General features: G+C 44.8%; 1 protein-coding gene across 1 annotated transcript in view; it reads left to right on the forward strand.

The window, feature by feature from the left end:
* Nucleotides 1-26505, forward strand: part of LOC119453341 (DNA-dependent protein kinase catalytic subunit) — a 130327-nt gene that overhangs the window by 2059 nt on the left and 101763 nt on the right. Inside the window, 8 exon segments of the mRNA XM_049667918.1 lie at nt 804-912; nt 1822-1937; nt 3386-3479; nt 17636-17722; nt 20228-20385; nt 20614-20670; nt 21569-21661; nt 24297-24379. Of these exon segments, the coding sequence (XP_049523875.1) occupies nt 804-912; nt 1822-1937; nt 3386-3479; nt 17636-17722; nt 20228-20385; nt 20614-20670; nt 21569-21661; nt 24297-24379 (797 nt within the window).

A 26505-nucleotide genomic window follows, 5' to 3' on the forward strand; every position in this document is an offset into this window, starting at 1 on the left:
TAGGGATTGTCGCAACAGGAAGTTGCTTGAAAAACATGCAAATCTAACGCATTGCTGGAATTTAACTGAGGCGTGAAGCTTGCTTGAGTTAGCAAGGTAGCAGCAGTAGTGGATAACGCCAGTACAGCCTCATCACCTGCAGCTGTTAGCTGTCTGCATCGCTAGATGATGTGTGATGCTTGTCAATGGAATGCTGACTGAGGGGTGTGTGCACAGAGAAGTACAACACGTGCCTAACCACATTTAAGGCTTCTGTACGCCTTGCGTCACAGTGACACACGCTCATTCTGGGGGTTTCGCCAGGAATGGGCTCATATCCAGTAGCACATATTTAGTTGGGCGTACCCCAGTGTCCTAGAGTTGTCTAAATTTATGGGCACATGGCCTAGTGGGCCAAGTTGTTGTCTACTCGCTAAGACAGCAGCCAGCACCAGCAAAATGTGGGGAAGAGGTAATTGAAGCTTCACATTAAAAACAAACATTCCTTCTTCAGTGCATTCAAGTAGATGCTGAGAGTGCTTTATTACAAAATTGTCAGCAGCTTGTTGAGCAATTGTTGAGCAGCTTGGTTACAAACTGCCATGGATGTGCAGTGATTGCTTCAGTCGAGGTGAAGTGCTGCCGTCCAGATTTTCCAGTAAAGAAGTATTGAATGGAGGAACATTCTAGAATATGGAGAAACATTCTAGAATATGGAAGTTAATCTCAATAAAATATGCTTGTGCCAGTCTGCATGAAACCTGTGTGAATGTTTGTCCAGAGCTTTGTATTTGTTCTACACCTGCCTTTCCATTTTTTGCCAGGTCTTGGAATCTTGTCAGGGCTTGGACATCGGTGAAAAGCTGGACATTCCAGGCCTGTTGGATCGGTTTTTCATCCTGCTGTCGCAGCCATCAAAGATGACTCCTACAGGTATGCACTTAGCACAACAGTAATCTGTACAATAGCTACCTGTCAGTTTCACTGTCGCCATAGGCGTGTAGTATATTTATGCCTACCAGCTTTTATCATTTTGTCATAAAATGCAGGTTTTTTAGAGCTTGATAACGATTCTCGTTAAGACGTTACTTATCTGAATTTCTTTAATTTGCGTCCACATTAGGACAAAACGGAATTCAGGAAAATACATGTATCAACGACTGACATTAGCACCAGTAAAAATCATTGTGCAAGTGAAACAGTGTTACTTTGACAACAAAAGAACCCAGCCTGTGATTGCAATGTATTGTGCTGACAATGTGGTCTGCTTTTCTAATGATAAAATCTGGTGCTAGATTAACAAGCCAGCTGGAACACTGCAATTTTAAACCGACAAGGTATCCTAGAGAAATTGGTAGGAGCAGTGTTTTGCATGCAAGGCTTGTTGGCATGCATGTGTATGCAGCACTTGATAATGTATGTTTGAAATTTGCTTTCAGTCATAATTTTGTAGGTGCTCTATCTGCTTCCAAAAATGTTTATCCAGGTGTGCAATGCTGCCACCTCATGACGGCTGCATAACCTGTGAGACTCTTACCATTTGTCATAGACGTCCCATGTAGCCTTGCATAAATCCAAGACAAACAAAACAAGCTCAGCCCTCTCCGCCTATTGGAATCTATGTGCGGCAGAGTAGCTTAAAGTACAAAACAAATTACACTTAACAACTTTTCACGTTATTCTCAGTGGAATCACTGCAGTGATAGCCGTGCTGATGGTCCTTTTGGTCACTGTAAAGGAAATTGTATCTTTGAATTTCAGCTGTCGATAACATTTTACATCACCTTCATTTTGTTCTTCGAGCCAAGAAAGTGAGCTGCATCTTGTTGTCATTCTCTGCAGTGAAGGTTGAGGTGCTCTGCGTGCTGGGCGTCATCGCCGAGCACCACCCAGCAGCGGCTAATCCGCACAGTGACAAACTGCTGTCTCTGTACCTTGGAGAGTTGAAGATGCTCAGAGTGAGTAGCTTTACGACTGGGCGCGGTAGCGCACACGTGCAGGTCTATTTCAACCACGACTCGGTGTTTGCTCCCCAGTATGTGCACAACCAACAGTCATTGCCTACCCTCTACGTCCTGTCTCTACAACCAGCCATTGTCATAGCAAGTTATTCTGGTCTCTCAGTGGGGCTGTGCATCTAGTTTATCACTTAATTTATTTATTTTAATTCCTTTTCATATAAAAAACACAAGGGGCCGGAGAGAAAATGTGAACATTTGCTTCACTTGAAGAATGTCTGGGCCCCCTGCTACAAGGCATGCAGTAAACATGGTAAATAGATAACAAGACATGTTAACGTATATAGGGAACATAGTGAAATAGTCTATATTTATACCTGCTGGGGTGGCTCAGTCAGCTAAGGCGTTGCACTGCTGAGCAAGAGATCGTGGGATCGAATCCCGGCATCGAATCCCGGCCGCGGTGGCCGCATTTCGATGGAGGCGAAATGCAAAAACGCCCGCGTGCTTGCGTTGCAGTGCACATTAAAGAACCCCAGGTGGTCAAAATTACTCCAGAGCCCTCCACTACGGCGTGCCTCATAATCAGAACTGGTTTTGGCACGTAAAATCCCAGAAAGAAGAAGTCTATATTTATACGCAGTAAGGGAGGTTTCAGAGTATTGTAAAAGAAACGTGGTTGCACACAAGATCATATTATCTACCCATAATCGAGTGGCAAGGAAGGGAAAGGCATGTTTGTATTAGGGCATGTACTTTGAAGAACGTTAGTGTAGTTTTATGCAGATTTGTTGCAAAATGAACACTTCTATTTCACAAAACTGCATGTAATCTTTTATTAGCAGTGTTGATGCCGATCTCGGCCATCCAGGCCTTGATTTCTCGAAGAGCCCAGTTCTCTTTTCCTTAAATTCAACGTTTTCAAGCAACATTTTGCGTGTGGGTAATACTTTTGCTGCAAGCCATAAATCGCTTTACATGTAGAAAATAGCCTTGCGTATGCGCACAGCCTACAGCAAAAGAAACAAAGCCACTGCTCATGATCACAGCCACCTCCAGTACGTCTTGTTGGCTTCCTGCTGCACCTGGGGCGGTATTCTGTAAGAGTCTACCTAGTGGACTGTCCATTTCGGCTGTCGCTGATTGGCTGCTGCTTGATGTGCAGGAAGGTGCCAGCCAGTCTCCTTCCTGCACATCAAGCAGCAGCCAATCAGCGATAGCCGAAATGGACAGTCGACTAGGTAAACTCTTACAGAATACCCTGTGTGCCCCTGTACAGCTCGGAAGCTTTGGAGAAAGAGTCCAACTGAGGCCTTGCCTAGAAGTTGTGTGAGAACAATACAACGCATCTAGGACTGGAAAAAAAAAACTTAGTACTCCTAATGGCTTTCAAAACAAAGGCTGTGCACGTGTGGGCAGTCGTCTACAACCAAGATTTCTCTGTGCAGAAAACTGGAGCTGGGAAAGAAAGAACGACCTTAGCAGGTTGCCTTCAAGGATTGTCCGGTTACCTGCACAGCTTTGGCACTGGCTTTGAATCAGGTGACATGCTACTTCTTTTCCTGCCACTGGCTTACTGGCTACAGTGTTCTGCTGAGTACGAGGTCGTGGGTTCGACTGCTGGCCGTGAGAACCACATTTCAACCCAAAAACACTTGTGTGCCGTGCCTTGCGGGGCATGTTCAAAATTTGCTGAACCATGGTGTGTGTCCGGGCTTTCTGGTAAACAATTGCAAAAAACAGCGCACCAGCTGACAGACCCCTAACGGAAGAAACGGGTGCTAGTGTTTGTGTCCGTTTCTTCCGTCAGTCCTCCGTCTACTGGTGCACTGTGTGTGTTCTTTTTTTTTTTGCACATAGAAGAAGATATGCTGCATATTTGTGAGCAGAGTCCCTAACTTGACAAGCTTTCACGTGTGGACAGACATTACTTCCCACTGGTTGCGGGCGCATGGTCAGGACCGCAAAAATGACCTTGCGGACTACAATGCTCACCCTTTCTCGCCACCTTTACCTCCTCCTCTTTCCCTTCCCTCTCAACCCTGGTCTGTTCTCATTGCCCGAAAAATCTATCCTCTGGCGGGCCTTCATGCTCCTCGCATGTGAGCTACTCTGCACTGGGGAAAGGGAAGAGGAAAAGAAAGAACAATATGATGTGTGACGATGATGACAGAAGGACGATGCAAAAGGTATAACAAGCAGGCCTACTCAAAGCCTACGGTCCAGACCCATATCTTTAAAAACGTCCTATAAGGTCGTGGCCTGAAAACTACATTTAACGTCACGTCAAAGGCATAAAATAACGTCCTCGAACAACGGTTGGCTGTCGAGGTGCGCAACCTCATTAGTCAACTTCTGTCGCTCTTCCACGTACTGAGGGCAGTCTCACAGCACATGTCCTATAGTTTCATGCACAGGTCACAGTCTGGAGACTCGGTGTGTCGCATTCAATGGAACTGAGGGAATAGTATGTTAGTAAAACGAATGGCGTTCGAAAACTCATTCTCTCTGCACACCATTACAGAATGGAATCGTTTGCCCGCAACGACAGTTGATTGTATTGATATAGAGTCATTCATATCTGCACTTGGTGGGCAATCTCTAGCAGTGCATGTTGTTGTTCTTGTTTTTTTTCTTTTCTTTTTTTAGTATCTTGTTGCAGGCATCGGCTACACTTTTCAGCCGATACTGATAGCCATTTGTCGTGCAGTTCACTGTTGTTTGAACAGGTGTCATATCCCCAATATGTCTGTTATTTTCTTAATTGCTTAAATGTACGTGCCATTATTATTAATACAGTGGAATCTCGATGATACGAGTCTCACGGGGTCACGAAAAATATTCGTATTAGCCGAAATTCGTATCATCGAAACACAATTAAAACTAGCTAAATTAAAGGGGGACGCGGGGATCAGATCGTGAAAATCGTGAGAAAAATAGATTTTTGAAAACCACGCGTTTGGGTATCTGCAACGCCTAATCTACGCTGCATCAAAATGGTTTGGCTGAAAACGCACTAAAAGTGCCCGAAAAAGTTTAATTCGTCAGTGCGCAGGGCGAGAAAACAGCTTTAAATCGCGCAAAATCACCGCAGTTCACGGAGCCATATCTCGTATTTCCCGCCACCGAGCGCCGCCATCTTGGTATCGTTCGAAAGCTCAAAGTTTCGCCGTTCCGCTTCTCAATTCGTCCGTCGTCGCCATCTTGTAACAAACGCACAAACACAAAAGAAGCGCGGGTCTGCGATAGGTAGTCACACGGGCCCTCCGATGAAAGCGGGCCTCCGATTGGCTGCCGTGCTGAAAGGCGTCTGTCTCTCCAGTGGTTGCTGCTCTGGCAGGGGCAAGATGGCAACCGCAGTTGTCTGCTTCGTAAACCACGCCGGCGTCTTCACTTGACACACAGAATTCGCATTACTGAGAGCTCCCAGGTTAGTGATGGAGCGATGATGGCGAATAAACTTTGGACGAAGCACGCCTTCGGAATACGGAAGCGCTCCTACGGCAAGAAAAATATGGTGATTAGCGGGAGAAGCGGAGGAGCACCGGACTGAACGAGCGCAACCTTGCACCGTGGATTACGTGCCGCGCTATCTTGCACCGTGTGACTCCAGCAGCGAAACCGACAATCGCCCTGTGCCATCGGCACCGATAACGCAGCCGACGGAAGACGCGCCAACGGAAGACGCGCCAACGGAGGCTCCCGCGCCTTGGCGTACAGCCGCGCGAATCAGCCGAGATATATCTCGGTAGACGTAACTCGCTGCGACTAGGCAAAATGGCGCAAACTCAAAGAACGCGGCCCGAAGCACGGCAGCCACTCCGTCCGATGTCACGCGGAAAAGGAGGTAAAGCACAAAAGCACCACCACTTCGAACTCTTCGCGCCCAGTCGCGGCCTCCGCGCTGTCCGGCGTCGCGTCCGCGCCTCCACACCAAAAGAGAAAGGGAGAAAGCGCATGACTGCGCGCTGTTCTCTTTCGCGGCCGTCGGTGGGGCGGCGTTTATTCGTATCAACCGACGCGGGTCGAAAATCAATTCGTAACAACCGTTTTCTAACACGTTGCAAAGTAATGGGGCTCGGCCGGGACCGCAGAAAAATTCGTATCATCCGGAAATTCGTATTAGCCGTGATTGTATGATCGAGATTCCACTGTATTTCTTTTTCATTCCTTTTTACAAATTGTGTGTTTTTCCGTTGTTTCACATGTATAGGATCCACTGTTTTCTGGGCACTTGATACGTTATTTCATGCCTCTCTTTACATTAAATGTTTTGTTTTGCATGATCATTGTTTTTAACACGAAAGTGTTTTATGCCGGGGTCCACCAAGACTTCACTGACGTATTTCCGTCACGGAAATACGTCATAGAACATAATACAAAGAAAGAAACCAGAAGAAAAATTTCCACAAACATGCAAAATTTGGGAATCGAACCCACGACCTCTCGGTCCGCGACGATAGATCGCCGAGCGTTTAACCCATTGCGCCACAAACGCCTTTGCAGAGAGCTACACAGACGCGCCTTATATATCTAACACTCCTCCGTGTACCCGCGCTCTTGTTCGGGGCGGTGCCGCCGCCTACGAGCAGAAAAGAGAAGTACTGCATTATGACACTAACGCGCACCGACAGTGAACGCTTCGGTGGTCTCACCACTACGACGCCTCGATGCCAGCATTCGAAGGGACGCTGGCATCAAGAAGCACTACCAACGCCACCTAGGTGGCGTTGGTAGTGGCGTTCACCGTACTCAGCACAGCGCAGCGTGGCCTCCGCAATTAGCTCTGAAAATGTTTCTGAAGTTGATCGCGGAGGCTGCAATTACGACGCGCTGTACGCGCTGATTTGACTCGCTGACGATTCAGTTACGTGCTTTGTCTTGCGCGTTGTATTAGTGTGTCAGTTACGTGCTTCGTCTTTCGCGTTGTGCTAGCGTGTGCAGCGTAGTGCAGCTTCCATATGCACGACGGTTGCTCATGGTCATCGACGTTGGTAGTCGTGATGGAGGAGACGTGCCACCAGGCGTCAGCGTGGGTGCATCAACGCCTACGGGCGCTTTAGCCACAAAACACCAATAGACATTATATATCAATGTGCAATAAACATTACACTACTTCTGTGAAGACACGTTTCACTTTCGTGTTCTATACCGATTCCTATATAAGAGGGATCAACCACATTTTTTCATTGTATTACCCACTCCTGCTTATGGCCTCATTGGGGCTAGCAGTACAACATTGGAAATGAATAAAGTCAGGATGGACATCATGACACAGAGCAAAATTTGCAGTGCCGACTTTGTGTAGCTGTGCACACTGGTGTTGTTCAAAGTAAAATTAACCTGTGTGCCAGTGGCGCACCGACGGGGGGGGATTCGGGGGTTGGAACCCCCCCCTGAGGCTGACTTAACCCCCCCTTTTGTTTAACTCCTTTTCTTTCCTTACACATTTAGTACTGCAACTAAGATGTAAGACGCGCAATCGTCTGCACACTCGCAAAAAGCGCATTTTATTGACAATTTCCCGTGAAGAAATCGAAATTAGTGCTGTTAGGTGGTATTGGCAAACTGTGAACCCCCCCCTGGCAGAGATCCTGGGTGCGCTACTGCTGTGTGCTGTGGGCATCTTTTGTTTGCTGTGCCCGTGCCTGGCAGCCCCGCGCTGACAGGAACAGAGCCAGCCTATGTGTCATGCCATCATGACACGTCCATCTCTTAGGATGTGTCATGACCCAGTGAACCACAAATATCCATTGGATGTACCACAAAAGACCAAATATCCAAGACATTTAACGACGTCCAGTTTACATCTATAGTATGTTCGACTAGTACGTGGCAGTCAATGGTCATCCAGAGGACGTCGAATGTCCTTATGATTTGGACATCTCTTGCACATTCAAAGCTCTCGTGCATTGATCGTACATTGTGCGTTATGAGTCGATGCACGCACTATGCCGCAGAAATACAAGCAAATTGTCTCTAATGCCTAACAATGGGAAGCTAGGAGAGCAAAAGCATTAAATTAATTATTTTGCAATTTAGCACGACCTTTGCACGCACTGCTGGAGGTCTGGTAACGTTGCTGCCGGACACCGCGCGCAAAAGCCAATACTTTCGCCATTTTTTCGCTATGCTTTCGGTCTCGGTTACGTCATTTTCTTTCTCATACAAAGATGCTTTATTTTTCAGTTATATCTATTAGTACATTGTTGAAAATACGTAACCTTTAACTTGCTGATGTATTGCGACAGTTTATAAAGAAAAAAAGAAGCTTGAACTCGCAATAGCTCTGACTTCGCATCGCCACTGATATCAATTCAGCAACACGCGCCTCGATGCAAGTGCGCAGCAATACGCTTCCTGGCGAGAGCAGCGTGTGCTTTATTTGTGTCTTTTCGACTTTTGTGTGGTTGACCATGGCCCAAGTACGTATATACTAGGCAGAACTGTACAGTTGCGTGCTGAAATTTAGAGCTGTGCTTCTGACTGCTATTTGTGGTACGTTTGTTCGCCTTGCGGAGCGCTTACGGGAATGTTCTGGAGGCAATGTTTTGATGGTTAATTTTCGCACATGTCTGTATCGCTTGGTTTCCAGCGTTCCTCTTCAAGTGTCAGGGATATTTCTCATTTGCACTGCCTACCTCTAAGTCTCTGGCAGCATTATGTTATTGGCACTTTTGTGATCTGAGAAGCTGCCTGACCAAGTTGCCTATCAAGATGAACATTCCATCTCTGGATTCTGCTTGCGTGGAATTTATTTTACCATATATTTTTCAATGCGGCGAGAAAGTACCGGCTTTCTATCTTGAATCCGATGGCCCCAGAAGCAGGTGCTGGCAAGCAGGCCATGCACTTTTGGTCATTAATTAGTATGTGATACTACCTCTTACTAATCAGTTTTATTCTTTTTAATTATAATTGTGGCACTGTGCCTACTAGTCATTTTGTGCCTACTCGTTACTTGTGTTTTAATAAAGTTTAATTTTCAAGAATCTGTTTTTGATTACGTGTTTTTTTTTTAGATCCGCGTTTAACCTGTTGGTATACAGCGAGAATATGTAATGAATAATTTCATACATGTGCGTGGCTGGGGGCCGATCATTCTTGTAATAAAGCTTTATCAGTTGCATAAATAAAAAAGTAACATTGGTATGACATTGTGAGTTTCACTGGTGTGCCTTACCTAGTGCTTACTGAACTCACTATTTTTCATTTATCCATTGCAGGATTTGTAATGATGCATAATGATCAAAATGCGGATTTACGGTTTTCTTAGCACAGTTTTCGCATTTTGATGAGCGCTAGAACTATATATAAATGTTGACAGTCACTTTAGCGAAGACTGAAGAGGATGAAGGCAGAAGCCTGCGCAATCACGAAGCATTAATTAAATTATTTGTCATTCGCATGCGTTGTTACTTCTATTGTTTTCTCCTACCAAAGTTGTGGACTCGAGTGCCTTAACTACCTGTGCCTTAATTAACTTCGTCATAAATAACACCAATGGTTGCGGGCTCTACTTCCATCAAAGGTCGAGAGTTTGAGTGTCTTAATTGTATCTTAATTAACTTTGTCTTAATTAACACCAAATGTCGTGGGTTCGACTTCCACCAAAGTTCGAGTGCCTTAATTAACTCTGCCGTAATTAACTTGCCTTAAGTAACTTCGCTCTAATGAACACCCAAGGTAGTGGGTTCGACTCTACCTTCACCATGTCAATTGGAATCCAACTTGGAGATAATTTGGAGATGTGGCCGGCTTGCCCATATCTCCAAGTGGTTTCGACTCCCAACAAAGGCCGTGGGTTAGAGTGCCTCAATTAACTCTATCTTAATGAACTGTGCCTTAATTCGCTTCGACCTAATTAACACCAAAGGTCGAAGGTTCAATCCCCAATTTTGGTGCCATTGAATTTTGGTGCTGCGACGCTGGACATCGGATTTTTCGACCATTGAGCCATCTAAGGATTTCACCTTAAGTGTTGCAGTTTATATTTTCACATTCACACGTTTACACGTAAACAAAACATTTCAAGCAAAGTCACCAGCTACATGCCGACAATGGGGGTAACTGTGCCATTAGTGTGCCTCAGCAGATGTACCATCGAGGACAAATTAAATGCGAACAGCGGAGTGTGTGGCCGAAGCATAACTAAGGCATACTGTGCATGTCGTCGGCCAGTCGTTGTGCACGTGCGTGGGGATGTAGTTCTCGAGGAAGAGTGCAACGCTGCTCGCCCTATTGCGATAAACGTCACCCGTATTTTGTCCGAAAGTTGTTTTCTCATCTCTCCTCGGGCAGTGCCATACCCACCTGGCAGTACAGTGTTATGGTGACTAGCACCATCGCTACATCTGTAGCGTGATATAGCTGACATGCACCCAGCTTGCTAACGTGCATTGCTTTGCTTTTGTTACCACCATCAAAGCTGCCAGTGTCTAATCGTAATTTGAATAGCACGAAAAATGTATTGCATTGGATGCGCAACAACAGTGCTAGCCACCTTAAAAGTGATCACAGATAGGAATGGCACTGCAATGGCGGGGTGAGAATACAAGCTTCCAACAAAATACAGGTGACGTAATACGCACTAGAACAAGCAGCCCCGCACTCCGCATCGAAACCACATGCATGTGTACAATCATCGCTGACCGACGCCACACTGTGCTTTTAGTTACGTTTTGACCACACACTCTGCTGTTCGCATTTCATTTGTATTCAATAGTACATCTACTGTGGCACTCGCAGGTATACAGCTCATTATAGCGTTAGCAGGAAAGATCCACTAGATGTTCTATGGACCTCCTGCGTCCCCTAAAAGAACGTCTATTAGAGGTTACTTATGTCCAGCTGCGACATCCTTTCAACGTTAGAGCAACGTGATCTGGATGGGACTTAGATTATCCATGGTACGTATTTGTAACGTTGTTTGGAGAAATATAGATATCTATAGGATGTGTGCAATGTCTCAAACATGATGTTCTATGGACATCTATGGTACATTAATGGTTCACTGGGGACATTGTGACGCATCGGCTGGTTTGCCCCTACAGCTATTATATGAGATAATATAGAGCGCTTCGGCACTTGCCAGTATTTCTTCTAAGACTTAGAGTGCTTGGACTTTGATTGAATGCAAAAAGATTGCAAGTCGAAAGTGTCATGTCGATGCTTTAATGAGTGCTTCACTTAACGTCTAAGAGTTGTGCTTGAAATATATGACCGTGTTCTTCGGTAAGAACAACCTCGTTTTAACAAAATGGGATATAACGAAGTAAATGAAATTCTTCATGAAATCTCCATAGAGATTCATGTATTTAAAGCCTCGTGTTAAGGAAGTAAAATTGTCCTGCCACTGGATACAAAATACTGGATTAGTCTCCAAACCCCCCCCCCCCCCCCAAAAAAGAAAACGACCGTTGTGCGTCGAATATTTTGCTTTCCGTGCAGTTGGGCAATCATTTGGCGTAGCGGTTCGAAACTCCTCCCACGTCAAATACGCCGTCAAGCAACACTAGTCTTTCTCATCGCCATGCGTAGCTGCGCACGAGCAACAGCTCACTATCGCACTTCTCCACCGACTTCTCTCTTTGGCTGCAGCGCACTGGGCAGCTAGGTTTCGCTGAGTGTGTACTGCAGGATGCGTACAGGTCCTTGAAACCCTTGAAAACCCTTGAAATTGAAAAGTGCATTTTCAAGGCCCTTGAAAGTCCAGGAATTTTTTTACGTCCTTGAAAATCCTTGAATTTCGTGAGCAATGCACTCTGATATCGACATTGCGACCTCCGTTCTGTGGTAGATCGGCGTGGAATTGACAAACTCCCCATTTCATAAACAATACGCCGGCACGAGCGCACATGGTTCAGTTTTGCAGAACTGCGCGGAAAAAATAAAAGGCTTCACCGCGTCAAACCTCGAACGAAGCGAGAGATGCGTGCCGCGCTTCGGTGCTGGCTCGGCTGGCAGTGTTTACGCTGCTTTCCTCACCCTATCGTTCGTTCACTCCTCGCTCGTCGGTCTGCCTTGTCCCACTTTCCCTCTTGCACGCGAGGTGAAGCTAAAGAGAGCTATAGTGGAGAAACTTTACCACTGAGGCTCAGTGCTTTTGTTTATGTAGCCAGCACTTTCACGAATATCCGCTACCGTTGTGCTACCATCAGAGCTGAAAGTAAAAAAAAAAAAAAGAAAAAACATTGTACTGCCCGATGCCAGAAGTTCCAGTCCTAATAACAGCCATCTGACGCTTAACAATTGACTCCCACGCAGTATTTTTATTGATAAATTTGTGCGCAGACATTAGTGCTACATGGATAGCGGATTCTCGTTGAGCTGCTGGCAACATTGGCAGGAGTCCGATCGGTGTTCTCTTATGTCTCTACTATGCCGTGTTCAAAGCATGGCGCTTTGTATTTGGTATCGAGTGTGTGGTGCACGTGTGTTGTGTTGTGATGGACGCCTCTGCACAACGGGAGTTTAAAGGTGAACCTCCGTCTTTGTCAGCGGGATCATCTGAGAAACATTGGAATAATGCCCGGGAAGTGCAAATTTCAAAGCATGTGGCTTAGCAACGACAGCTACAAGAACTGGGTTGCGCCGGACACGATGGATCCGCACCGAGCCACATGTAAACCATGTGGAAAAACGTTCGACATTGCGGCAATAGGTGAGTCGGCTCTCAAGAGCCACATGAAGAGTGCTAAGCACAGTGGCGTAATGAAGGCGGCAGCAGGAAGCACGGTGCTAAACTACCTTGCTCCGAGGACAGACGAACGGCGTGCTAGCACAAGCGAAAGACCCACCCGCGCGGTTTCATCGCAGGCGATAGATTTAGAGGGTGCTTGTAAGACCTATGAGATGGTCACAGACGCTGAAATCTTGTGGACTCTGAAGGTGGTTACCAGCCATTATTCATACAGGTCGTCGTCACAAACCACCGATCTGTTCAGACGCATGTTCCCGGACAGCGAGCTGGCAAAAGCTTTTTCCTGCGGAGAAAAGAAATTCTCTTACATAGCGTGCCACGGGCTTAGACTCTTTTTTCAAGCAGCTTTGCAGCAGGAGATTGAAAACTCGGACTGCTACGTCGTGCTTTTCGACGAATCTGGAAACGAGTTTCTGCACCAGAAACAAATGGACGCACATGTGAGGTGCTGGAATTCCTCGCACAATGTCGCAACAAGATATCTCACATCAGTCTTCATGGGGCACGCGACCGCTGAAGACATCCAGGAAAAGTTGTTAAAAGCCCTCGAACCTTTACCGCTTGGAAAGATTGCCCAAATTTCAATGGATGGACCAAATGTTAACCTAAAGTTATTTAGGTCACTGCAAGCAGATTTGCGTGAAAACTACCAAGTGCAGTGTGTTGATCTGGGCACTTGTGGCCTGCACACAATTCATAATGCTTATAGGGCAGGTGTCGTGGCCAGTAAATGGGGACTTGATGTCCTACTGTCAAGTCTGAGCATGCTCTTTGACAACTCCCCAGCACGAAGGGAAGATTTTACAGTGATAACAGGGCAGAGCACATTTCCACTGAAGTTTGTGGCGCATCGCTGGGTGGAGAATGTCAGTGTGATAGAAAGGGCACTACTTCTTTGGAGCGACATCAGAAAATACATAGAAGCAGCAAGGAGTAAGAATGTGACCCTACCAAGGTGCGCATCTTTCGAGAACTTGTGTGGGTTCCTCCGTGACCCTCTTGTCCTGGCAAAGCTGAACTTTGCCCTAACTGTTGCCATGGCTGTCAGACCCTTCTTGATAGAATATCAAGTAGACAAACCTATGGTTTTCTTTCTGGCAAGAGACCTGGAGACAGTAGTAAGAAAGCTGCTGATGAAGTTCATGAAATGCTCAATTTTGTCTGCAGCAGGGATCAGTGGCCTTCTCAGGCTAAACATTGAAGATGTGGACAAACATCTTCCACTGGAAAAAGTGGACATAGGCCACATGTGCGAGCAGATTATCAAAGACTGCAAAGCAAGTACAAAAGATGTGTTCCAGTTCAAAATGGAATGCAAGCAGTTTTTGATAGCTGTGACAAAAAAAATTCTTGACAAAAGCCCTTTGAAGTCAATCCTAGTCAGAAGCCTGTCCTGCCTAGACCCACGGCTCATGTGCTGCAAGCACGATGAGTGTCTCTTACGCCTGAGGAAAGTGGTTGATGCTCTCATCACAGCTCAAAGATTTGACGAAAAGCAACGAGACTCTGTTTTAGCTGAATACACAGAGTTGTTGCAACAGGAAAGGAATCAGCTTCGGCTCTTTCAGAAGGGTCTAAATAGGCTGGATGAGTTCTTCTATCAGCTTATGGGCTTAAATTCCTCTTATGTCGAGCTTTGGAATGTTGTAAAATTGCTACTTGTTCTCAGCCATGGACAAGCAACAGTCGAGCGTGGGTTTAGCATAAACCGTCAAGTTGCTGTAGAGAACCTCGCAGACCTGTCCTACATATCGCAACGCATGATATGTGATGCAGTAGACAAAGCTGGTGGTATTCTGAGTGTCCCCATCACAAAGGAGCTGAGGACATCAGTGTCAGCAGCAAGGAACCGCTACAATGCGCACCTTGAGGCTCAAAAACAGGAGAAACTTGACGACATGAGGCGCTCAAAAAGACGTCTAATCAATGATGAGATCGACAACATGAAGAAAAGGAAAAGGGAACTGGAAGCAGTCATCGCTGATTTGACTGTTTCAGCTGATCACTATTCCGAAAAAGCAGAAGCATCAAATGATATTACATTTGTGGTGAAGTCCAACAGCTTGCGGAAGACAGCGAAAAGTAAAGCTGAAGAGCTGCTAAACATCACGCAGCTTATACAAGAAAAGTCCCAGCAGCTGTTGTGAACTTGCTATAGTTTATTGTGAACATTTCTATTGTGTTGTGACCAGAAAAAGTGTTCAGGGCTGGAGGTTTGTTATATAATTGTGGTAAAGAATACCAAGGTGATACAAGAAAAGTCCCAGCAATGGTTGTGAACATTTATAAACTTTTTTTTTTCAATATTGTGGACTTGAGAAGAGATCAAGACTGAACGTTTTAATATAGTTGTGATATACATTTGTTTATTATAAATAAGCGCAATCAAACTATGCTAAATGTTTAGAAAATGTTTGGTGAACATTACCCAGTGAATACAAGACAAATCGGTGCAGCTGTTTTACACGCTTGTTGTGTGTTGTGAACTTTTTTCAATATTGTGGACTTGAGAAGTGATCAAGACAGGACATTTTAAATGTAATTGTGGTGCACATTTATTTATTATGTAGTATAAGTGCAATAACACTATGCTAAATGTTTTGGAAATGTTTGATGAATCAACCCAGCTAATACTGCAGAAGCCTGAGCAGCTGTTGTGAGTGCTTGTTGTGGGAACTTTTAATATTGCGGACTTGAGAAGTGATCAAGACTAGGCATGTTTTACATAATTGCAATATACATTTATTTGTTATAATGGATGTGTAGCAAGACTACACTGAATGTTTTGGAAGTGTTTGGTAAGCTTGCCCAGTTAATACTGGAGAAGTCAGAGTAGCCGTTGGGAGTGTTCATTGTGTTTTGGTGAACTTTTTTTTTTGGTATTGTTGTGAACTAGCAAAGTGATCAGGGCTAGATATTATTAACGTCATTGTGATTTACATTTATTCATTTTGATATTAGTGCAATAACACTGCGGAATGTTTTGAATATGTTTGGTGAACTTTACCCTGCCTATACTGGAGAAGTCTCAGCCGCTGTTGTAAGCGTTCATTTGGTGTTATGTTCTTGAGAAGTTATCAAGACTAGACATCTTTATTATAATTGTGATACACATTTATTTATTATAAGAGCAATAAAACTAGTCATTTTTGGAAATCTTAGAGTATAGAAATTCTACTTTGGATTCCACTTTGAGTCCTTGAAAAACCTGTGACAGGTCCTGGAAAGTCCTTGAATATCCTTGAATTTTTACCTTGGAAACCTGTACGAACCCTGGTACTGGGTGTGGCCTCTAAGATCGCACTGGTGCATTCTTGGAGCCCACGCTTAGCGCACTCCAATCTGCGCCAGCCGTCCACTTTTCTCTCTCTCTCTGTGGCGTGCTGCGCAGGCAGGTGCAGCTAGGCGTGGCCTCCCAGATCGCACTGGCACCGGTGCAATCTTGAAGCCGTCCAACAAGCCAAGCCAAGCCAAGCTGGCACGGTGATGTTTGGTAGCCTCCTTATTCACACAGTTGAAGCCACCTAAGAGTAGCTGATCAGCCTGGATTAGCTGCATAGTTTCACTGGGTGCACCATGTTGTGTGCCACTTGCTTCTCGACCACAACAGACACATCGCAGTGTCGAAGCTGTTCTAAAGCGGAAAAAAAAAAAAAAAACAGCGACAACCAAGACGCAGCACCAGAAGGAGGTGCACACACACACACACACACACACAGTTGCATGAACCAACTAGCCCAGCAATTCACGCTTCTAAGATATTATTCTTGTACCCTGGGCTCCGGCGACTGTGTGTGTGTGTGCCTCCTTCTGGTCCTGTGTCTTGGTATTCGCTGTTTTTTTTTTTTTTTTTCGCTTTAGAACATGAACCAACAGCCCAGCAATTCACGCTTCCAAGCTGTTCTCTTCAGCCATGGTGCCGTTTCGATAGTTTCATGAAGAGCCAAGTGAAAAATTAAGCGAAACACCATCACAATAGAACTGAAGGCAGCCATCATAAAGGCTGTTGCATCAGGCGCTATGAAGTCGCGTGTTGCACAGCAGTGAAGATTCCTTTCGTGTTTTAATAAAACTTCATTGCACATGTGGCCATCTAGCAGTCCCATGGGGCACAATGCCATCTTCTTATTTTCATGTTTACAGTTGTGCATCTCTTCGGGCATACATATATTGCAGTAAAGGATAGGATAGTAACGGAGATGTCTACCGTATTTACGGAATTCTAACCCCCCCCCCCCCCCCCAAGGATCTAACACACACCCAATTTTCATGGGTTGCACTTCTTGCCTAATGTAACATGCCCCCAATTTATAAAAGAAAATGCACCTTCACAGAATGGATTTTCTTTTAATGAGCTTTCATAATGAAAGCAACATGCCGTGATTGTCACTTCTATTTCATTGGCCACAGGTACCAAGCATACGGGGGCAGTATTCTCGAGTGATCACTTTTTAGATCACTACTGTCACTTTCGCAAGGTTTTGCATGACTGCACCACATTTGTCGAAGTATGCGGCCAACAGCATTCCTGGCACAGTGCCAGAAACACAGGCGGCCATATGCACCAACACATTCAATAGTGAGTCGCACGAAATTTCACGAAAATGATAGTAGTATCTCCGAAAATGATTGAGCAAACTGCTCTAGATTATATTTGAGCACAAAATGAACCCACAGCAACCTCCATGAAAACATTCTTTGCCGCCATCTTGTGATGGCAATGATGCTGCGTGTGACAGCTTTGACGATAGGCTGTTGCCAGTGCCGTAGATGCGGGTTTGGTTTCGTATCCAATTGTAACACGCAGGCAATTTGGGGCCCATTTCCTCTGAAAAAAGATGTGCGTTGGATGCCGGTAAATACAATAACTTCGGCTCCCTTCAACTTGCTATAACGAGGTTCAAGTGTACTTGAGTAGCTTCCGCAGCAATGCCGGCTATGTATAAAACGGAGTATAACTTTGTTGTTTGTCATCATTGGTTTTGTTTTTTTCCAGAACCCGATGACTACTTCTTGCTCTTCTCGTTCATGAAGAATGCGTTGGTGCCAAACCCTGCGACAACGCGTTACGACGTCCCCCGAGGTAAGGGCGTCCTTCTTGTTGGCTTTTAGCCCACACTCCACATACACGCACAGAAACTGGTTTCTGCATGCTGATGCGCCTGCCACAGGTCTAATGAGGCAGTTCAGGCATGGAGTAGCGCGAGAGGCATGGACTTCTGTGCCGATAAGATATGGATGCATGTTCCCGAAGTCACTTGGTCGAGAGAGACCAATCTGAGGGCATGGCTGTCTGAGTTTCTTGCAGGCGAACCTTGCAGGCGAAAGGCATCATCCTAGCCATAGCAGCTGCAGCGTGGTGCAGACTGCTTGCTTGTTCGCCAACTTGATTAAGCTTGGCCAACAGGAATTCAGATTGCGTTGGCTGCGTCCGGGATTTCGGTATATGTATACACAAGGGACTTTTTGTTTCCTCTGATAGCAAATTTGGCTTTTGGGAAGAACAAAGGCTTGTTTACATACACCAGTTGATGGTTCTCTCCAGGCGGTCATAAGGAACTGGACATATCCCAGAAAAGTGGTCTGGTGACACTGAACTCTTGCATGCTAGTGTGCACAGTCTTGCATATGCGGAGATGCTTGATATTATTGTTCATCAGACCTTGCGAGCTTGCACGTTGTGTGGGCTTGAGGGAAACAGTGCTGACAAGTGGATGGAATGCTGAAGAAGTGAATGGAACCATCACAAACACTATGCGCTGTCCTTATCAAGTGTGCTCATTGATATGATAGGCCACTCCTGCAAGCTGTACATCGGGCCAATTCCAAAACAGTAACATACCCTTTTCTTTGTACACGCATTGACTCCACGATGATGACAGTGAATCCTGGTGACAGGATAACATCAGCAAGAGCGTTCGTTGTGGTTACAATGCAGACTTACATCAGCCTAGGGCTTTGAAAATGAACAAACAAGAAAGGGGCCAAACGTTCACCAGACTGTTGCCCGCATGGTTCTAAATCATCTGAGCTACCGCTTGTGCTTGGTTCCTCCCGACATGTCTTTGCCACCCTCTGCTTGCAGCCGCGACCGCATTGTGCTGAACTGTATTACATTCCATTTGCATAGAGCCGCGCGTTTACGAAAGGGTGCACAAGGGTTAAAGGTGGCTTTTCGCACTACTTTTGTGATTTTCGGTCGAGTCCTGTGTACTGAAAAGAAAAAGAAAATTGATTTTGCATTGTATTTGCGGTGTAGTTTGGAATAAAGGTGCGAGCTACCTTTTCGAGCGGGAAGTAGCAGAAAACGGATCGAACTATGTTTGCCTTAATATCCTTTTCTATGTTGAGCTAAAGTTTCTTCTTGAAAGTGAAAAATTGTCGTCTACCTGGCAGTAGCATAAAGCTACAAAGAGGACCCATACAGGTTTCTCATAAAGGCATTTCTCGGCATTGCGAATTTCCACAGAACTGATTTGTCATATTCAGGGTCCCGGTGCTTCAAGTTGCTCATTAATTCACCCTCACTCGGCGATTGGCTAGCCTCCTGGTTAGCTCCAATGGTAGAGTGATGGCCCTGGAAAGTCATTGCTCAGGGTTGGATCGCTGAACCGGGTCGAATTTTTCTTCAACTGCAAAGCTGCCTTTCTGAGAAATCCGTGTGTGTTTCCTTTGTTTCTTAGTGCTACAGTTGGGTAGATGACAATTTTTTTCCCTTTAATGAACCTTCCTGCTCCTTACAAAGTTCTGCACAACTGATATGGGATGCGGTCAAGTTACCGATTTTTCGGACATGCCCAATAATTCAGACGCCTTCATGGCACTGCCACGTGAATACCTTATAGAGCTAATGCACAGGATGTATAAAATTTTGGACACTGATACTGTTCGCCGTCCGACTTTCTGGATATATATTGTGGTGACTACAGGCCCAAATCAGCCATAATCGAAGCCACCACCACCGCCATTTTTCATTATCTGGATGCATCGAACCAGCACTCTCACACGCCAATCCGCTGGCAGCCGTAGCCATCGCGGCAACACCAGGCCTAGCTGCTTTGATTTTTGCTGCCAAGCTTCCTTCTGTTCGGTGCCGCGTTTTTCATTTAAAGAATTCACCACTGTCAGGAATGGTGCCGAACTCGGCCTTTTTCATCCTCGACGATGGCTTCGAAGCGTAGAAAATTCAACAAGGGTCAAGCGTTGCATAATGCCGGTTTATTAAAGTTAGCTTTGCGCGCAATACAGCAGTGTTACGTGGTCAAGCATACGCATTGTATTGTGGTGAAGCATATCAAGAGTAAAAAGGGGTTACTGTCAACGGGAGACAGTATGCATTCCTTAATTATGCTCTCACCATCTCCTGTCATAGTATGAGCACTGATGTGCCTCATAAGTGTACTGGCAGGCTTTCAGAGCTACTTCGGACATGTCTATGGTGATTTGAGCCCTTAGGGGCAGTAAAAGGCATGCACAAATTTATTTTGGGCCGCCCGATTTTTGGGATGTTTTCACGTCTCATAGGGAGTCTGAAAAATTGGGCATTGACTGTATTCAATATTCTTTGTGTCCTTACTTCTTCAACCAGCTGCCTTGATCCTGCTGTCCAAGCATGCCGCCCTCTTTGGACAGCTGCTGTTGGACGAGTACAAGTCTCTGTACAAGCAGATTTGCCACTGGAGTCACCACAGCAACAGGGATATGAAGTGGTTGGGAGTGGCAGCGCTGGAGTCATTTTTGCGAGAGGTGATGTCGGGGGGGGGGGGCTATCTTGCAAGTCACTTGCGCTTATACTCAGTTCAGTTTAGTTTAAAAGCCGGTGGAGAATTTTTTTTAATTCCTAAGAGAAAGAAGCGTCACTTTAATGAAACTCCTAATTTAATGAAGTCTAAAAGTATTACTTTGTTATATTAAGCTTTAGCATAAGTTTCCATCTAGTGAAAAAAAAAATTATTGTGTGTCTGTGTGTTTCAGGTTGCAGCTGCACTTGCTGAAGGAAAGGACAGAAAGGATCACTTGAATATATTCGAAGTAAGGAGCATTGTTGATACTGCTTCGAACGTTGCTTTTTGTGCAGTTGTCACTTAACCCTCTCGGGTTCAAATTTTGTCACTGAAGTGAGAAATATGTCTCTTGTGGATCTTAACAACAAAAGAAAGGGGAAAAAGAAAATGGAAGGTGAATCACACATTAGTTGGGCTTCCATTTTATTGCTCAAAAAGCAAGTGAAAAGTTGTTCAAAAACTGTTCATTTTCTACGATATTGTCTGAAGCAGGAGTCTGCACCAGGTGGAACAGCATAGCACTGTTATATGTGCCATGTCCGCTTCTCTGCTACCTGTAATGCTGAAGTGCTAGTACATAGTCACAACAAAACAGACTTGCTGCAAATTTCAAATAAAATCGAATAAAGGATGCTTTTTGGTGCTAAGGAAATTGTTTCAAAGCTTTTGTGCACCTTCTGAATTCATCGCTTGCTCAAAACAATCAAGAGGACAGCATCGCTGAGATAGGCTGAAAGCGTAGGAAATGCTGTAGATCCATTTTAGCATCAACAGAAGGCGCTGCTGCAATAATTTTTATTTTACCAAGTTTCTGTAAGATGACGACACCCTCCTGTGGTGGGAATAATGCTTCCCATGGCCTTCTTCCACACATATAGCAAGTGGGAAGTACACTTGGCACCGCCCATGAATGGGTTAAGAAAATTGGCTGCTGAATTTATGCACCCAATAGACATCAACTTATAAAAGATCATTGTGAATACTTCTTTATCTAATGTGAGTATTAGGAACCAGTGTTTGTACAATAATTAGGTGTTGTCTTTAACAGCAGGCCATACTTCCCAATTTTATGTGTGAAAGTGTTGGACTTGGCATGAACAAACGGCTTTATCCTGTCCCTAATGTGCCCCATTTTGCGCTTACAGTATTTCATTCAGGAGTTCCAGAACACACTGCGATCAGAGACAAACACCCACAACCTCGCCGCAGCCTTGAAGGGATACGGTCTCCTAGCTCTGGTATGTGTAGCATGCTTCATTGCCGCATTGCTTCTCGATTTTCCTTTGCATTACGCCGAGCTTAATGTAAACTTGTGAGCAGCCTCCATTTGGCTAGTTGCCCAAATGTTTAGTACAGGGGCACTAAAGAGAAACACCAAAACAGTATTGACTGATAAAGCATTCTTTAAAAACACTATTTTCATTAATTTCGTGGCAACAGGTAAAGTATTAGAAGAGAGAATTAAGTTGGAAGTTAAATTTCAAATTCCGCTCCAAAAGCTCAGTGATATGTCAGTGTGACGCAGTGCTGCCAAGTCAAGGGAAACTTCCCTAGAGCTAGGGATTTTATGTATTGTTTATACAAATTGGGAATTTTCTCCAAATTTACAAAAACTTTGTGCCAGAAAAAAACCACTGCTACAACACCTCAGCGAACGATACGTGGAACTGCTGCTGTGAAGGCATGTTTTGATTTCAGTAGCTGCAAATTATCTTCAAATTATCATATGAAGCATGGCTCATCATTGTGCTGCAACGCAGTGAACACATCGCGTGAAGCAAACAGGGTGTAGAGGCCCCGGATTGGTTAACGAAGCACTGATATTGCACTATTGCTGTCGTACTGTGGATTTCTGGGCACTTGAAGGAAATTTTTATCTGTGACTGGCGAAAAAAATATATGCCGCAACACCAAACAAAGTTGCCAGTCAAATCTCGGCGTCAGCAGGCAGAGTCTGATAACAAACAGCAATGATTGCAGAAAAGCTAAACGCCTATTGCTCGAATCTGTCCTTGAGTAATTTCTTAACTGCGTTCTTGTAAGGTGTTGCTTTTCTTTTGGTGTATAAGCAGATATGTGTAACTTTTTTTAATATTGTAATTTCTCTTGCCTTTATCGATTTTCTTTCTCTCCTTGAGGTGGCACACCCGTTATGCATGCTTCACTGCAAAGTACATGTAAGTGTGCCACGGTGGTGATGCTGCACCATTACACGGCATACAGGGAAAAAAAATTGTTGCGCATCTTTTTCATTGGTATCGTAAAGTGGCACAAAGCTTTGATACTGTTACATTCTGTAAGGCACGTCATATGCACATCTTCCGTATCATTCCAGAAATGTTCCATGAGAAACTTGTTTCGCACTAGAGCAAAGTATAAACTTGCTGGCATCTTCATCTGTGAACATGGCTTCAAGTGAGACTCTGTTGGTAGCCTAACAACATTTCAGCTTGAGTGCAGTAACTGTTTAAATATTTTAAAGTGAGATTAGAAATAAATTTCAACGTAACGTTTGCAGTCTATTTGCATTACACAAATGTTTATCTTAAAGGAACCATATTGAAAACTGAATTACCACATCTTGTAGAAATCTAGGGAAACCTAGGGAGTTTTTTCTTTAATCCGAGTTAGGAGAAACGTGGCTTCAAGAGGTTGACAGCACTGCTGTGATGTCGTGAATTTTAAAGCGTTCTTTCGTATTTGCGGCCATTGTGGCTGTGCAAGAGTTCTTGAAACTTGCTAGCTCTTTTGCTCCTTCAGAATACAGTGAAGTACAGTTTTACTGATCAAAATTAACTAGGCCCGAGCAGATGCCGTAGAAATTCATGACGCCCCACCAAGCTAGCGCGAGAATGGCAGGGTGTTGTCACCACCTCTATCTTATTTTTGTGTCTTTCGGCTAAATCAAGCCTCCTCTTGCGCTAAGGGCAGTTTCTTTCATATTGTAGAAGGATAATTTACTGCTACAGTTAAAATTACTTTTCTCTTCAGTGTCCCTTTAAACTGTTTGTCAGTATGGTCATCACTAAGCAATTGCTGTAAGAAGGAATGCATATTGAGTGGAGTTTTTGTTGACTTCAATTTGTATTTACCCCCTTATGCATGGGACACGTTATGTATTGGGAGCTGGCACTGTAGTCTTGCAATGGAGGTGCAAGCCCTGCCATGCGATTGCTTCATTTGCTCGCTTACCGAAGCCCCATTCTGAGTCAGAGTGATGATTTGGACAACATAGGTTGCTGGTCTTGGATAACTGATCTGCCACTTTATATATTGACTTAATATAGTGTCCTTTAGAAGAGTCTCACCAACAGTTATGAGGGCCGACAGTGACTTTGTTGATTTATTTCATGTTGCAATGAATGATGTAAAAGACGTCAGCAAAAAAAGGTCCTGAAGTAAAACTGCAAGGGCAATGTTCTGTAAAACAAATGCACAGGGTACATCCCAAAGTATTAATACAATGCAGTAACATAGCAGAGCTTATAGGCTTCTTTACGGCACTCTAAAGAATATTTTTAAAACAGCTAGACGTTCCAACTGACACTAAAAAGCATGCACACACACAATACAATGAGACAAAAAGTGTATTTTGTTCTAAACAAGCATAAGTAAATGACACAAACACATTGTAGAGTTATAAAACTCGCTTTAGATGATGATATGATTTGATGATAGCTGAAAGTACACAATATCTACATTCTGAAACTGCAAGAATTGCCTGTCAAGCTCTGGAGACTCCAAAGAGAACATTTCGCTGTTCAGCTGCTGCTAGTGAGGAGATGCAGTCACTAAGTTTGAAGTCATTTTTATTCCGCTGCCCTAAGTAACTTCAAAAACACATGCTTAGTTGCTCTTCTTTTTTTTCCGCAGCCATGCAAGCAGTACCTGAAAGAGAGCGATGTCCTCTTCATGCTGAGTGACGTTCTGTTGCGGTCTGAGCACGTGTTTCAGAGGTGAGCCGAAGCTGTCAAGCTTTCTTTCCGGCAAGGCAAATCAAGAAAGGGACACCACATATGGAATTGGATCCTTCTCTAAATTGCTCGTTGTATTTGAAGTCATTTTATGCCCCCAAATTTTCTTTCTTCTTGTAAACCATACGTTTTCATCACGATTATTAGTCTCTTTATAATTGGCCTACTTTGATATTATTCATTTAGTTTCCACCTCCTTGCTTAAGCAAGCTTTCTTTTTTTAACGTTTTACCCACCAAACCGCCTTTAACCACCGACTTCTTGAACAGTTCCTTGTGGATTGTCAATCACGACTCAACTGCCTTGAGCCAATGACTATGCTAAGTAGCTCCTCTGCAATGTACCTGTTCATCTTTGAAAAGAACAAACAGTAACAAATGCTTACCTGTTCACATGACCTAGCAACCCAAGTCATACGTCCTAACAATAGTTTACCTAAGCAATGCTGAGGATTGATCTTCGCTTGTTGATCTTCGTTTATTGTTCCAATAACTGCACAGCTTTCATACTTCACCACAATGCATTGCGTGCAAAGAAATTACAAAAATTATGTTGCAATTTTATTTTTCGAGATCACAAAAGGGTTTTAACAGATAACATTTAAGTTAGCATCAGAAAATACGATATCGCATTTGTGTTTGAAATTAAACACGAGAAGTATTGCGAAATGAGCAAATATGATTCGCCATCAAGCGGAGGGTGCAGACGAATACTAATCCGATTCCATGGCTTCCAAGCTTTAAAGCACCGCGCTGTAGGTTGTCTCGATGCTCGCCACTAAGCTCCCATGTACCTGCAGCGTAAACACACTGTATGCCTCCTTTCAAATCAAAGTTCCCACACAAAAATCTGTGGCCGTCACAATCTCTTCTGTATATTCCGTTGTCGAAGTTTACATCCTAGACATTCTTGACTCATGCCATCTGACAGGCTGATGAGTGACAAATATCGCCATGTCACCTGTTGGCCCGAACCGCTACTTAGGAGGAATTTGCCTGCCCGCCACTTAGGAGGAATTTGCCCGCTTGCAGGGGCAAAAAGAGTTATTGAGCAGTGTGCAGTGGTGTTCAATTGAGCACTAATCTCGAGCATTGCTCATGTTTACATTAATATTGTTGTATGACTGGGTTTTCTAGGTCATCCGAATGCACACACTACCCACACTGTTAGACTAACTGCACATTCTCTTTTTCACCTCCAGGCGCCACAAGACCTCAGATTGCACAAAGAAGTGCACTTTCAGATTGCACAAAGAAGTGCATTTTGAGGTCATCGGTGTAGTGCCACTTTCGATATATCAAATGGGCTGGTGAACGGGCGTTCTGTATACGCCTGCACCAGCCCTATCCATTTGCATGGGATTTTTTACAGCTGTTCGATATACACAATAATTCGTTATAAGTGGGTTCGATATACAGTATCGACCACTTATAACGTAACCGCTTATAGTGCAGGACTGGATATAGTGCGGTCTTTTCAGACTCCCGTTAATTTTCCCATAGCACTCCATGTATACACGTATCGCTTATAGTGCAGTTGCGGGAAACAAAATACTGGTTACAGTGCGGCTACCTGGGAGTACGGAAGTCAGTGGAGACGGCGAACACTCCCCTCAAACGGGCCCCCCAAGGAGTGCTCGAAGAAGAAAGAGAGACGAAGTGGAGAAGAAGGGCACGTGGTGCGAACGAACAGCCAGTGAGGCTGAAACCAGAATCTTGAGTGCGAGTCGTGAAATATCACGGCGCACATAGCGAGCGAGAGCCACGAAACTGCCAACGTCGGCCAACACTCGCTTCACGATAACCGCAGTAAACGAAACTTCAGGGAGCCGGCGGCGCCGGCACCTCACGGCGAAAGGCGCACGCGGAGACCGTGGAAAGTGAGGGAGGAGGGCGGCAGGGTAGCGGATTTCACCTCGGCAACTCCGCTGCTTCGGTGGCTCCCTCGCCCTCCCTCATAGCTCTCTCACTTTCGACTGTCACCGTGCGTGCCCGCCGCCGTGCAGGCGCCGCCACTCCAGCCGGCCTGGCGCCAGCTCCCCGAAATTTCGTTTTCTGCCGTTATCGGGAAGCGGCCGTAGCCGCAGCATGCAAGGTCAACACGTGACT

Source organism: Dermacentor silvarum, chromosome 5, assembly GCF_013339745.2.
Source record: "Dermacentor silvarum isolate Dsil-2018 chromosome 5, BIME_Dsil_1.4, whole genome shotgun sequence".
NCBI lineage: Eukaryota > Metazoa > Arthropoda > Arachnida > Ixodida > Ixodidae > Dermacentor > Dermacentor silvarum.